Genomic DNA, 12686 nt, shown 5'->3' on the forward strand with positions numbered 1-12686 from the left:
ATTATAAAATAAAGAATATTTTTAAATGATACACTTTTGTTGTACAATAAACTGTGAAGTTCATACAAAATGTACAGATACTACAAAACAAATTTGGGATAACATTAAATACTGCAAAAGTATGTTATCATTTATTGTGAAGTCATATACGTTATCTACGTCATTAACATATTGAAATTGCACTGTTCTTTGTATCAACGAAATGTACCTTTTTAAAATTTATATATTTAAATGATTAGTCAAAATACATAAAAATATTGGTAAAAATTGCCTATCCTTAAAAATCTGACTATGTTAAATTTGCATTTTTTAAACCTTGTACCACGTACTAATTATCCTAGGCACATTTTCAGAATATGCCTTACTTAGCTAGAACATTTATTATTGTTTATAATATAAAGTTCCTTTCTTTCTTTTTTTGTTTTTACACATATAAGCTTTTCAATAAAGTTTTTCTCATTCGGACGTATGACATCAGCTTCTCGAAGTATATAGCGAAGTTATTACTTACAAAGAATTAAACATATATATGTTAAGATCATAATTTTACAAAATATGTACATGGATGTAAGTTTTTATGAACTTAACCAGAAACGTCGTGAAACATAAAATTGTTAACACCTTTTAATTATAGCAAGTTTCATTGTGACCGTTAGTGAATCATGCGTAAGATTACGTAGTAAAAGTGAATATACGGGCAAGAAAAATAAATGAAAGCTTTCAACATGCATAACGAAGCACCTGAAATTATTTTATATAAATCACTGGGAATAAGAATAAATAAATATATTATTAAAAGGTAGTGAACTATCGTACCTTCTTTTATAATAACGTTAAATTCTTCTAAAACATTTTAACATTCAGTATCAAGGCATGTTCGTTGCCTTTAGCGACGTGTATCGTACTACGTATATGTATCTCCGTACATTGAGGGACAACACTTAAAAAACATGTTCATTTACAAAGATTCTTATGATGCTTGTACATACATTTGGAAATATGATTGACGAATTGACAAGTGTATCATGCATAGAAAATGATAATAGTTATTTGATCTAAAATGCAACCTTATAAAGCGTTTATGAAGTTATGTATAATTCTTTTAAATGTTTTTCATAATTACCCTATCTTTTTATGGCGTGAAAATGTCAGCTTTCCGTGAAACTTGGCCTATTCGTTAAATTGAAAAACTCTAAATAAAGTCAATACTTTACATTTATAAACATTGCGTTTTATAATACGAGAACGTAACTCTTGCGTATAACAATGTACATCATTGCTCAACGAAACCATTGGCACGAAATTAAAATTGTTCGCATTCAACTGATTGCGACTTTTTGTTTTATAGCAAATTTGAGGCCCTTAAGTATATGTATATAAATATATACACGTATGAACATTACATATTTATACACACGCGCCTGGAATATGAATATACATACTATTTACTTTAACGTACTTCGCTTCGCAAAGTATCTCTATTACCCTCATAGTATGTTTATACATGGTGCATATAAATACCAGTAAGTTCAGCGTTTTGCACGCACGCGGTGTACACTTAAATACATATATACACACATATGTAAATACGCATTTACATGTCTCGTATTTAAAGGACGCATGTATATTATTACATAAATACTCAGTCTTTCTTTATTTTTTTAAGAGCTTGGATCTTCATCTGCATTAATAGTGCTGCATCCGTCATTAGAAGGAGTTAAGAAACGAGCGTTATTACTCTGTGTCCCGGCGGGAAACGGTTCTTCTATTACCGATAATCGCTTTTCGCGATCGGTAGATACCGTAGAACTATGGAAAAAAACGTTTCTCAAAGTGGCAACGTTTACCCGTTCCCGTGACACGTTATCGTCCGTTGATGAGTCAACCTTCAACTCACCGTTAGGATTTCTGTAACAGTAAATCGGTGTTAGATTAAGATACCATAATCATGATATATCATGCAACCTACTATCTTATCGCCTTGGCGTGGGATTCGATCAATTCAACAGTTAATCACGCGAAAGGCACTTAATTCAACTAAATCTTTTCATACTTCGGAGCCTTTGGAACTTCCATTTCTTGTTCCGTTTCCTTGTTGCGCTTACGTCTTCCGGTACTCCGATTATTCGTCCCACACGTGTTGACAACCCCCTCCTGATCAGCTTCGATGAAACTAACATGATCATCGAATCTTACGCGTTCAGAACCTCCGTCTTCACCACAGACAGTCCAATTACTTGAATCGCTGCATTGACGGTCTAACGTCGGCTTGCGTCGAGCTCGTTTTGCTAAACCAGGCGCCACCTCTTCGAGCGAGCTCAAAGACGTAGCTTGTCCCGCCGAGTCCATGTGACCACCACCGGCAACAGAGCTTGTACCCTGTTCCCCTTCTGTACTTCTTCCGCCACTGATCGAACTACCGTCCATCTAAACACGCGACGTTTAATCAATTTAATCTCTGAAAGATCTCAACATGATTATTTGTACCTTACAAAATGATATTCAATAAAATACCTTGAAATTAAGAACAGAGCCTGCCAAAGCTCTCGTCGAAGCTGCGCCATCGTCCAAAGCAATAGACGCGTTTACAGACTTTTCTGATAAACTGGTCGCAGCAGATGCAGTTTCGCTGCACAAGCTGAATCGTTGGGTGGACGTCACATCCGCTTGCACTTCCAGCCTGTTTTCATTTATTATACTTTATATTTAAGTATAGACGGTAGATTTATTATACTTTACCTCCGACCTCCCGGAAGGACAATACTTCCCGCGATACTGGTACCAGCAAGGGCTACATTACTAGCGCTCTCGCGATCATTCTCCCCACCTAATTTTTCCAACTGACTTCCGCTACCCAACGAAAGCGAAGCCTCTCCTATCGAAGGATTACCACCACGGTGGCTCGCAACGTCTATCGATGCTGCGTCTACAATACGGATTACGCTTTTAATTACATTTAAATATTATTCCTACGTGACCTGTGCACGCGAGGCACAGTTCTTCTTTCATGAACATTTGAAAGAATCTATCTTACCTCCGCCGATGCGCGCCCCCAATGAGCCCATTAATTCGTTCTCGTCGTCGAAATCAACTCGCACCTCGGTGCCGTTTGTGGAAACACCGCAACCTCCGTTTCGACAAAGGGAAACGGGGACCACCCCGTACACGTAAAACAATAGGATGGGTACACCGATACCCACGGCTAATCCTGCTAATATCGGCGATACCAGAATCTGTAACGATAAAAAGGCAAATTATGGAATTATCTTTTTTCTCTCTTTCATAATTGCTAAATAAACATAATTGATGTGGTAACGAGAGGCGAAAATCTGACATTATAATCCCAAAACTTTCAACCTTCGTTGATCCATTGTTGCGTAGCTGTACAGTGGCGGAACTTTCCGAGTGCATACCGCACAAATTACGATCGCGTATATTCCATCGTCAAGTACCCTCTTCCCAGAGGAAAAAAGCCGAGTAATTAATGGAACGTTTCGGACATTGCGACACGCGGTAATATGAAAACCGTACAATTTACGAAGGTAGCAGAGAATGTACTTCGATTTTAATTGCAGTCACGCCTTGCGTTTAGACGAGTTTCATTTACAAATGAATATCAGGAACGGTTGTATGAACATATCAGAAATGCATTGACAGAAAAATCAATCGGACATGAAATTCATGTAACGTGATAGAAAATAGGAAATAAGGCAAAATAAGTAGCCGATCGATCTTCGTTCGGAAAAAAGAGTACATCTGAGCTTATCGAACGAGGAATCATGAAAATAATCGGTACACGGTCAAATAAGTTTTTTATTATAAAAAAACGAAGGTCGGGGGAAGGTTGAAAGGCAGTCGAAGGGGAGGTAAAAATACGTGGTAGCCGATGGTGTGACGATGATCCGATGGAGAGATTACTGACGCATGGCGATCTGTTTTCTAGATTTCCATCGAGCGTGGAAAGGAGTGTGGGGCAGCGGAACAGGAGGCAGAGAAAGTGCACGACGGGCAGGCAGAAGGTGCGGGAGGTGAGGAAGGAAGGATATTGATCGGCGGTAGGAGTGCGCGCATGGGAGATCCTCTTTGTCCCACCCTGCGGCCTGCATCCACCTAGGTGGCTGACGATGGAACGTGCATCGTGTCAGTCGGTACTTTAACATCCACACCGAGCTACCACGAAGAGGGGTCGGATCGCGAAGTCGGTTGGTGCTCTGCGCCAAGGGTGTGTCGTGTCGCGGAGGACTGAAGGTCCGATGAGAGGACGCCGTACAACGCCGGCCCGAACGTACGAGGACCGGTCGGCGTAACGACAGGAAGCGTAGAAGGGACACGCGACGAATCCATTCATTACTGGGTGACTCGACGATAGCCAAGCCTCGACTACGTATATGTGCGCTCGTACGTGGACGCACGAATAGGCGGGTTTCTGCCTGTTATCGTTCACGGGAGCGTACATGTGGCTTTATTGGCATTGATTGGGGGCAGTAGACACGCACGACACACGTCAGAGCCACGACATTATTATTTTTCTCTTCCTCTCTATCTCTCTATCTCGTTTTATTTCCCCCCTTTTCCCTTGATCGACGACGACGACGACAACGACGACGACGACGGCAACATCATCGCCGGGAACCATGGCGAATTGGGATTGGGAAGACACCGACTGGGACTGGGAAGACACGGAAGATTGTTCCTGCGAAGAGGAGCAGAAGCAGATTATCTCGGAACCGGAGATTGACAAGGAGTGGCTAGGAGGTATCCTAAGGGAGTTTCACAAAGAACCGGTTAGTTAGGTAGAAACTATGAATTATTTTTGCACGGCATCTCTATTTAATCCAGGCTAAAGTAAAACGCTTTGCTAACACGATACGAGTACGGCACAATTTCGAGGATGTAGCTTGAAAATTAACCCCGTCATGTATACAGGTCACTATAACCGAGTGTAACGTAAGCCCAGGCTGTATGAGTAACGAAAGTGCGCTTAGCGCAATTATTCGTGTTAAAGTCAAGTACACGTTGAACGACTCGAACTCGACGCAAGATCTGTCCTTAATCGTGAAAGAACTACCGAAGGATGCGTTCAGTCGTTTCTTCGTTATCGAAGGACAATTCGATCTGCGAGAGATTAAATTTTACACACGGGTAAGAGATCAAAAGAATTTGATGCTTCGTACTACGGATCGATAAATGGGTAATTATGATTTTATCTGTTTCGATAGGTGATGCCCGATTTGAAGGAGTTTCAAAAGAAACAATTAGCAGATAAAGGGGATACGAACGAGGAGATCGTTCTATCGGTTCCGGTGTGTTATCACGCGCATTATACACCAGCGGAGGAGACGGATGACAGTCCCACCACGCCCGATTCAATTTTGGTATTGCACGATCTCCGTGATTCCGCTTTCCGTAACATCAAATTTCGAGAAGGGCTGACGTACGATCAGACTAAGGTCGCGTTAGATGCCATAGCGCGTATACACGCGCATTCTTTAGCGATGAAGGTGATAGAGGAACAGCATCTCTCGGAGCGTTACCCATTCCTCTTCCAAACAGCGAAGGCAACGGATTCGTACCAACAACTGGTAGAACGTGGTCTCCCGCAGCTAGCAAAGTTCTTGAAAAGTACACCGGGTCTGGAAGCGATACTCGAGGCTTTACTCGTCCTACGACCTAAAACTAAACACATAATATCCGCGCTGCTAGCACCGGAAGGACCGTTGGCACTCATCACGCACACAGACTTCTGGTGTAACAATTTACTATTCAAGGAAGGAGACAATGGTCTCGAGTGCTGTATACTAGACTGGCAAATGGTCACCTACAGTAGACCAACCAATGACATAGCGCTATTATTAGTCAGTTCTTTGCCAACGGAATTACGTCGAAAACACACGGATACCTTCCTCGAAATCTACTGGGACGCGTTAACCAGCACGTGTTCCCGTCTCGGTGTCGACATACCCAAGGATTTGGGGTACACGAGAGAAGAGTTGAACAAGGATTACAGGCGTTCGCAACTCCTAGCGCTTTTACTTTGCATCGGGTCGGTTGACGTTGCTTTGGGCGATCCCGAGACCGAGCAACGTTTAATCGACGTACTGAAAGATCTTCACAATGAAGGTGTACTTACAGACGAGACTGTGATTGCCACCAGCGAAAATAACCCTTAGTCGACGTTATTACCGCCCATGATAGTGCTACAGCGAATTAATATTTCTACGCGAGATGCAAATCGAAGAGACTAAGTTGTGGGACTGATTGATCGCTCTGTCAGCCATAAGCTTGCGATCAACGTATGATCTCATCTCGAGGAAAAGGCTTGTGTCGATGATAATGTAATTGCGGGTAGTTAAAGAAATCCAAGTCACATTGAAATTATCCTTAACATGAAAGAAATAGAGTTGATGGATTAGATCGTTTTGTTTGAGAACATTTCAACGTTAAACCGTGTTTGCCACGTACACTTATACAGACACACATACACGGAAACACGCGTACACGTATATTTTAAAGTTTAAGGAAAACGGAATATTAATAAACATTGTACGGAATTTTAAAATTAAACATGACTCAAAATGCAAAAGAACTATTAATAGCACGTTCAGCCAAATAAATTAGATCTTAAATGATATTGTTCTTCTGAACCAATTAAATGTAACACTTAGTTGGTTGAAATTTCTTTCTCCGACTACATTTCTTCCCGCAATTATTGTAACGGCTATAAGATCGACATTCCGTTATCGCTGATTTACGTATGCAATAATTATATTATTCTCTTTCTTTGTACAAACTATATAAATAAAATATACTTTGATGTTGTCATGAACTTGCAGAAATGCTTATGCGTTCAAACCTAACGATAATTCCTAATATCCCGAAAAAATATTTTAATTTTTTTAGCCCGGATGGTGTATTATTATGATTAATAATATGCTTTATCTAATTGTGTTACATTTGATAAAAAGCTACAATATAGCAATAAAAATTACGAAAGCAAAACTGAATTAAAATTCTAGAAATATTAAGCATTATATGTTTACTTACGGATGCAGTTACTCCCCCTACAACGAAGGCATTCCTCTTGTGCTTGTTGGCTTTTTCATACCTTGTATATAATTCTTTTCCTACCCACACTGGTATGCCTGTAAAAAATACAAAGATTAAAAAATATAACGAAAATAACTGCAAGACCTTATATATTGATGCTATTTATCCTTTACAAACCTATAATCATAGCAGGTACAGCTATACCAGCAGCAAGACCAATTCCAACAGGAGCTCCAACTAAAGTTCCAAGTTGCCAAAGTATCTTCTTTTTCCTAGACCACGGCTTTTTACCCCAAAACGTGCAACCAGAAGGGCTGTATATAAAATAAATCATAAAACAAAAAGTTATGCAAACAGTATAATCTGATACAAAACATCGAATAAAAGATAATGATACCTTAAATAGTGAAGATCAGTGATTTCTTTCATGCACAACCAGCAAAATTCAGCACCACAAACAGAACAATTCATATGATTGCAACTACCATCGTCCATTTTAACTATTAGAACCTGACAGCTTGGACATGGTTTGATGTCATCTCCTAAAAGTACACGTGTGAAATCCATATGTAATTTTTTTTTCTCCAGAACTATTCGATACGAACGAGAGATACATACTGTGTTGTGAATCACTTTGACTAAAACTGAGAGAAGAACTACGTTCATAGTACTGAGTACGTTGTGCTCTAGCAGCATCACACGTTTGATTCGGATGCCATCGTGCTTTACAATGATAACAAAAATAAAAATCACATCCTGGCCGCTCGCAACGTAATTTTGGACACGAAGCGCAACCGCTAGCGATAACTGCAAAACTACAATCCGGTGCAGGACACCATCTGGCATCAGGTTCTACAGCGAGAACCCTTCGTACCATAAAATCTTCATACTTTTCCAATTGCGTTTGGTCGTTTAAAATCATTCGAATGTCTGCGTAAAAAGAAATTTCAATAATTAATATGACATCGGAATTAACAATAGCTTTTTATTCAAAACACACACCATTTGGATGCAACGGCTCTGAGCATTCAGGACAAGCTATATTAACTCTAGATTCAGAAATTTCAACTTTAAGATATTGTTGAAAGCAATCATAACAACTGCGGTGATGGCAAGATTGAACCACAGGAAAGAATTCCACTGGTAATTCGGCCAGACATAAAGGGCACTCCATTAAACCATTCTCATTGCTCTGAAATAACATGCAATTCATTATACTTGTGTTACATTTAATTATCAATTCATGGACATGGTATTTAATATGAATCAAATATTCCCCAAAAGTTTTACCACCCTGATATATTTTATAAATACCTTTCCGGCAGAAGAAAGTACAGAGCCTTTGCTGGAAGCACGTTGTAGATCTATGTTCTGAAATTGAAAATGGCTCGAACCATTACTTACTCTGGCTTCACCTTTTTCAACATCCGTATTCCGGCCGCCAGCTGGTTCTTTTGCTAAAAACAAACAATAAATGTTGAGAAAACGAATGATTTTTTAATTACTTATATTCATTACTTCGATTACTTTTTGCATTCCTATTGCTGGAACTAGGGGTCCTTACGATTCGGCGACCGATAAGCGGGCTCGAATATAATAATCGGCGTAAAGAAAATCTTGGTAATATTCTTCGTGGTCGAGGAGCTGCACCGCTGCAGCCTCCTGAATTGCTATCGTTTTCTTTGAACATCTTCAGAGGTATTACGGATCACTACAGTTTCATTCTTTTCCTCGCAGAATTAAGATGAATTGATCTGTATTAAATAATGTGAAAAAAGTTAAATAAATAAACATCTTGAGGAAATTTTATTCACGATGCTTTAGGGCATACATATTGATATTTTCTGACCCATTGTTATATGTATATTGGTCAGAGATTATATGATAAATAAACTGACTGCAGTGTTTGATATTAAATAAAAAATCTGCATTACAATATAAACGTATCTATGATTTACAAGCGATTATATTTTACGTCATTGAGACACGTGTATAGCGTTACATGTAATTATATCGATCGTGTTAAATACAAAGTACAGGTTAATACAGCTGCGATTTTTTTAACTAAGTTTCAACAACATATAAATAATTTAAATAAATTTCCAATAATATAGATTTTCTTGGATCTCGCTATATGAAATTTCTTGGCATATGCATAACCACTTTTTAAAAGGTTACTTGGGCTTACCGATTTATCAATTCTATAAAAATACGAACACTTTTTCGCTCAAATTCATATCATATTCAATTTTTCTATATACGCACATTTTCTACTTTCACTAAAAAGGAATTATGCAGTCCATCAAGAGAGTTGTCATCAATTATGTACGATTTCTCCGCGTTCATGAGACGCATAAGTAATCAGTGTTTCGAAATCTTTAATGTGTAACATAAAAAACATATAAACATATGTATGTAACATAAGAAAATTTATGTCTCTCAGTAATAATGAATAAAATAACACACAAGTACAGAGTTACATTTATTTTCTACATAACCAAGTCTAAATGCATGATATGCTCGATTCGTAATAGCTTCTTAATGGATAACGTGTTATTTATAATAGCATAAAAAATCCATCAATATTAAACACTGATTATAAATAATAAATATAAAATTCAATTTATAAGATTATTATAAAATGTATAAAAACTTATTTAATGCATGCCTTTATATTAATATACTTCATATTTGATAATTCATTGATGGTGCAAACAGCAAGATTTTAGTCCATCCAGCGTGACGCAGATTAAAAAAAGAAGAATACGTGAACTAAACACATTTTTCCAAGTACTTACATGTTCAATCATAGTGATTAAAATCGTAAATTTAGTAAGGTATAGAAAATAATCGCCATTTGTAATGGATTTAAACATATATATATATATATGCATGCATATAGATGCATCGTACAAAATATGTGTGCAATATATACGTTTTATTAAAATCAATTATTCATTTATTCATAATCCCTACAAATATCAATTCTATATGCAGTTATATTAAAAATACAAAATGAACATTTGAATTGAATGCTGAGAAACCTTACATATAGATGACTAGCATTAATGTAGGTGTGTTAGAAGTCCGTAAGCAAACATCAAGCAAAGACTATCCAAACGATGCGTAAACGTACCTCGTTCCTATTAATTAGTACTTTCAAACTTATCACAACTTTAGTTATTAATAATATATTCACTATTACGGTCACTAATTATATTATTGATAAGTTTCACTTATTTTGTTGGTTAAGGATGTTCACTTGACACAACAGCTGACGGCTTCCGACTAGACTTGCCATTGCCATGGCTATATTTTAGATGAGGAACACAATGATTCAAATGCATAGTGCATTCAGCGCCTCCTATACGAAAATATGCAATATAATTCAATTCATATTATACCGCAGTTCACCAGAGTCCATAACTGCGACGCGCAGGTTGGAAGATGGTGGGGGAACGCAGCGAGCTCTCTGCTAATCGCTTTCCACTTCGTTTGGGAGTATCGCCAATCAGAGCGAAGATGCGCACTGGAGAAGCGCAAAGAACGAAAACTGGTCTTTTCGCAGTTATGGACTCTGGTGAACTGCGGTATAAAAAGAAATTAAAATACAATTATTCAATATAAAAAAATACGTTCCTCTCGAATTAATAATCCGTAACATTATTTTTATTCAGACCTTCGAAACGTTATTTAATAATCTACTACTTTGCGGTAAAGTAATTTAATGGGTAGATTTATACAATTAAAAATCCTGTGAAAAATTATGAAACGCGTTTAATCTTTAAACATACTTTACAAATATTATTTAAACTTATAGTAAGAGTTTATAATAAAATAAAAGATTATAGTAACAAGCACGGTAAATCGATTTTTGATTTTTAAACAATACTTTATGGATTTATTATTTTCCTTTGTTGCATCTGAAAAGTGCAATGTATGTTAACTTTAGAAAAGTTTTCACAATCACCATAAAAGTGATTCTTATGCAATATATGCGGAAACAGAATGTTTTAATTTTCAAGTATTGCACAAAGTTAAGTTCGAATGTTGTCTTATATGAAAATACAAACATGTAAAGTAATAAAGTAATGGCAAAATGTACTTGTGCAAATTTTTAAATTTGAATTGCTATGGAATTAATATTATCCTTAATATTATTTAATAATTTTAAGTAAAATTGTTAAGATAATTATTAAATTTTAATCTAATTGTAAGTATCGTTACTACCTTGAAAACTCTACAAAAGAAGTTAAAGAATTGTGAAAACTTTTAACAAGATACGACATAAGGAACTTGAGGATTAGGGACAAAGGTTTTATTTTAAAACGACTGTTAAGATTAGAAAATGATTATCAATGTTTTGAAAAAATTGTGGTTCATCATACTAATGACCGCTCTATGTACAGAAATGTTTTATTCTTAAATTATGCACAAATTGCAATCAATACAAATGTATCTGAAACAAGCAAGTTGGGGGATATCTCAGTTTTTTGGCTGCCATGTGAATATTCAGATAAAATGGCAGCTATTTTGTTAGGTGTCAATGTGTTGCATCAATCGCCATGCGTTTTTGCAAAATCCATAAGACACGTCCGATTAGTTGTTGTCATATCCGGAAGAAGAGGCAACTGTTTTAAATTGACAGATAATTTTTCATTTTCACTGATAATCAATTTAAAACAGCTAGCCGTATCTATTTTATAGCTTAGTATAGTAAAGCTAGTTTATTTTTTTTCAGACATCCACATTTCGACTAAGTAGTATTATAGTAATAAAGGTATGCGCTAAGTCTGCACTTCAGCTAGATATCATAAAACATGTATCATTCCTTCTCTGGCACATCATACATTGGTATTACTAAGTATACGTTTACTTTCTTTTTAAATCATGCGAAACAATGCAAAAACGAATGTCATATCAAATTCTAATATTTGATATAGTATGCTTAGACTGTAATAAAAAACAAAAAAGACTAAATTACGTGAAAAGTGAACCCGGAAATAAAAACCGACGTCTTGTGCACATCCATTTGTGTTCTTTCATAATCAAGTAAGTTATTTTAGCATTCATCATGGTATTATTAATCAACACTCAGCATTGAAACATAAAAATCTAGTGTCGTTAAATAACTACGAATAATTGTAAACCAAAAAAAAAAAAAAAACTCAATCTTGTGAAGTAAATAGAAGGAACATCATTGGGAACGCCTTTTAACCAAGATTTCATGCAGCTGCCGCCTACCATTGTTATGTTTAACAATGGAAATCCATTTTTTTTTGTCTTGCATCACGTTACGTTTCATCCTAGTTTTGCCGCGAAAATAAATATATCAAATATATTCACTCATTTTTTTTTCTAACATTAATATAAAAATAACACAAAACACGTACGTTTTCTTAACGTACATCAATGTCGTAAAATCGTAACAAACGCGTCAACAATTTCTTGCTGCAAACACTGCATTATTAAAAAAATTAAAAATAACATTGATATTGATTACATCCTGTAATTCCGTACGCATTGTGTTATTTTTTCATAAATGTAGCGACATATCTAGGAGAAAGATGTTCGAATTGATAATTGACGTACGAGCCACGAATATCCAGCCTATTATTGGATCATTTCACGAATGATTA

At 36.6% G+C, this 12686-nt stretch overlaps 2 protein-coding genes across 3 annotated transcripts; one reads left to right on the forward strand and one right to left on the reverse strand.

The window, feature by feature from the left end:
- Positions 1–57: 57 nt before the first annotated feature.
- Positions 58–10357, reverse strand: LOC117610362 (E3 ubiquitin-protein ligase RNF19A). The gene is made up of 13 exons (XM_034337636.2): positions 10184–10357; positions 8575–8801; positions 8362–8504; positions 8050–8239; positions 7666–7977; positions 7445–7589; positions 7225–7361; positions 7045–7142; positions 3035–3233; positions 2740–2926; positions 2515–2680; positions 2054–2427; positions 58–1908 (listed from the first exon to the last, which is right to left on the reverse strand). The coding sequence occupies exons 2-13, from the start codon at positions 8735–8737 to the stop codon at positions 1662–1664; spliced, it is 2361 nt and encodes a 786-aa protein (XP_034193527.1). The 5' UTR covers positions 8738–8801; positions 10184–10357; the 3' UTR covers positions 58–1661.
- LOC117610363 (putative oxidoreductase dhs-27) lies at positions 4076–6950 on the forward strand. 2 transcript variants are annotated; one of them, XM_034337641.2, is made up of 3 exons: positions 4076–4784; positions 4927–5142; positions 5220–6923. In XM_034337641.2, exons 1-3 carry the CDS (start codon positions 4635–4637, stop codon positions 6168–6170), a joined length of 1317 nt encoding a protein of 438 aa, XP_034193532.2. In that variant the 5' UTR covers positions 4076–4634; the 3' UTR covers positions 6171–6923. The 2 variants fall into 2 exon arrangements, with proteins under 2 accessions (XP_034193532.2, XP_034193533.2); XM_034337642.2 differs by having other exon boundaries at positions 4656–4793; positions 5220–6950.
- Positions 10358–12686: the final 2329 nt, after the last annotated feature.

The sequence above is a fragment of the Osmia lignaria genome, chromosome 11 (assembly GCF_051020975.1).
Source record: "Osmia lignaria lignaria isolate PbOS001 chromosome 11, iyOsmLign1, whole genome shotgun sequence".
In the NCBI taxonomy this organism is placed as follows: Eukaryota; Metazoa; Arthropoda; class Insecta; order Hymenoptera; family Megachilidae; genus Osmia; species Osmia lignaria.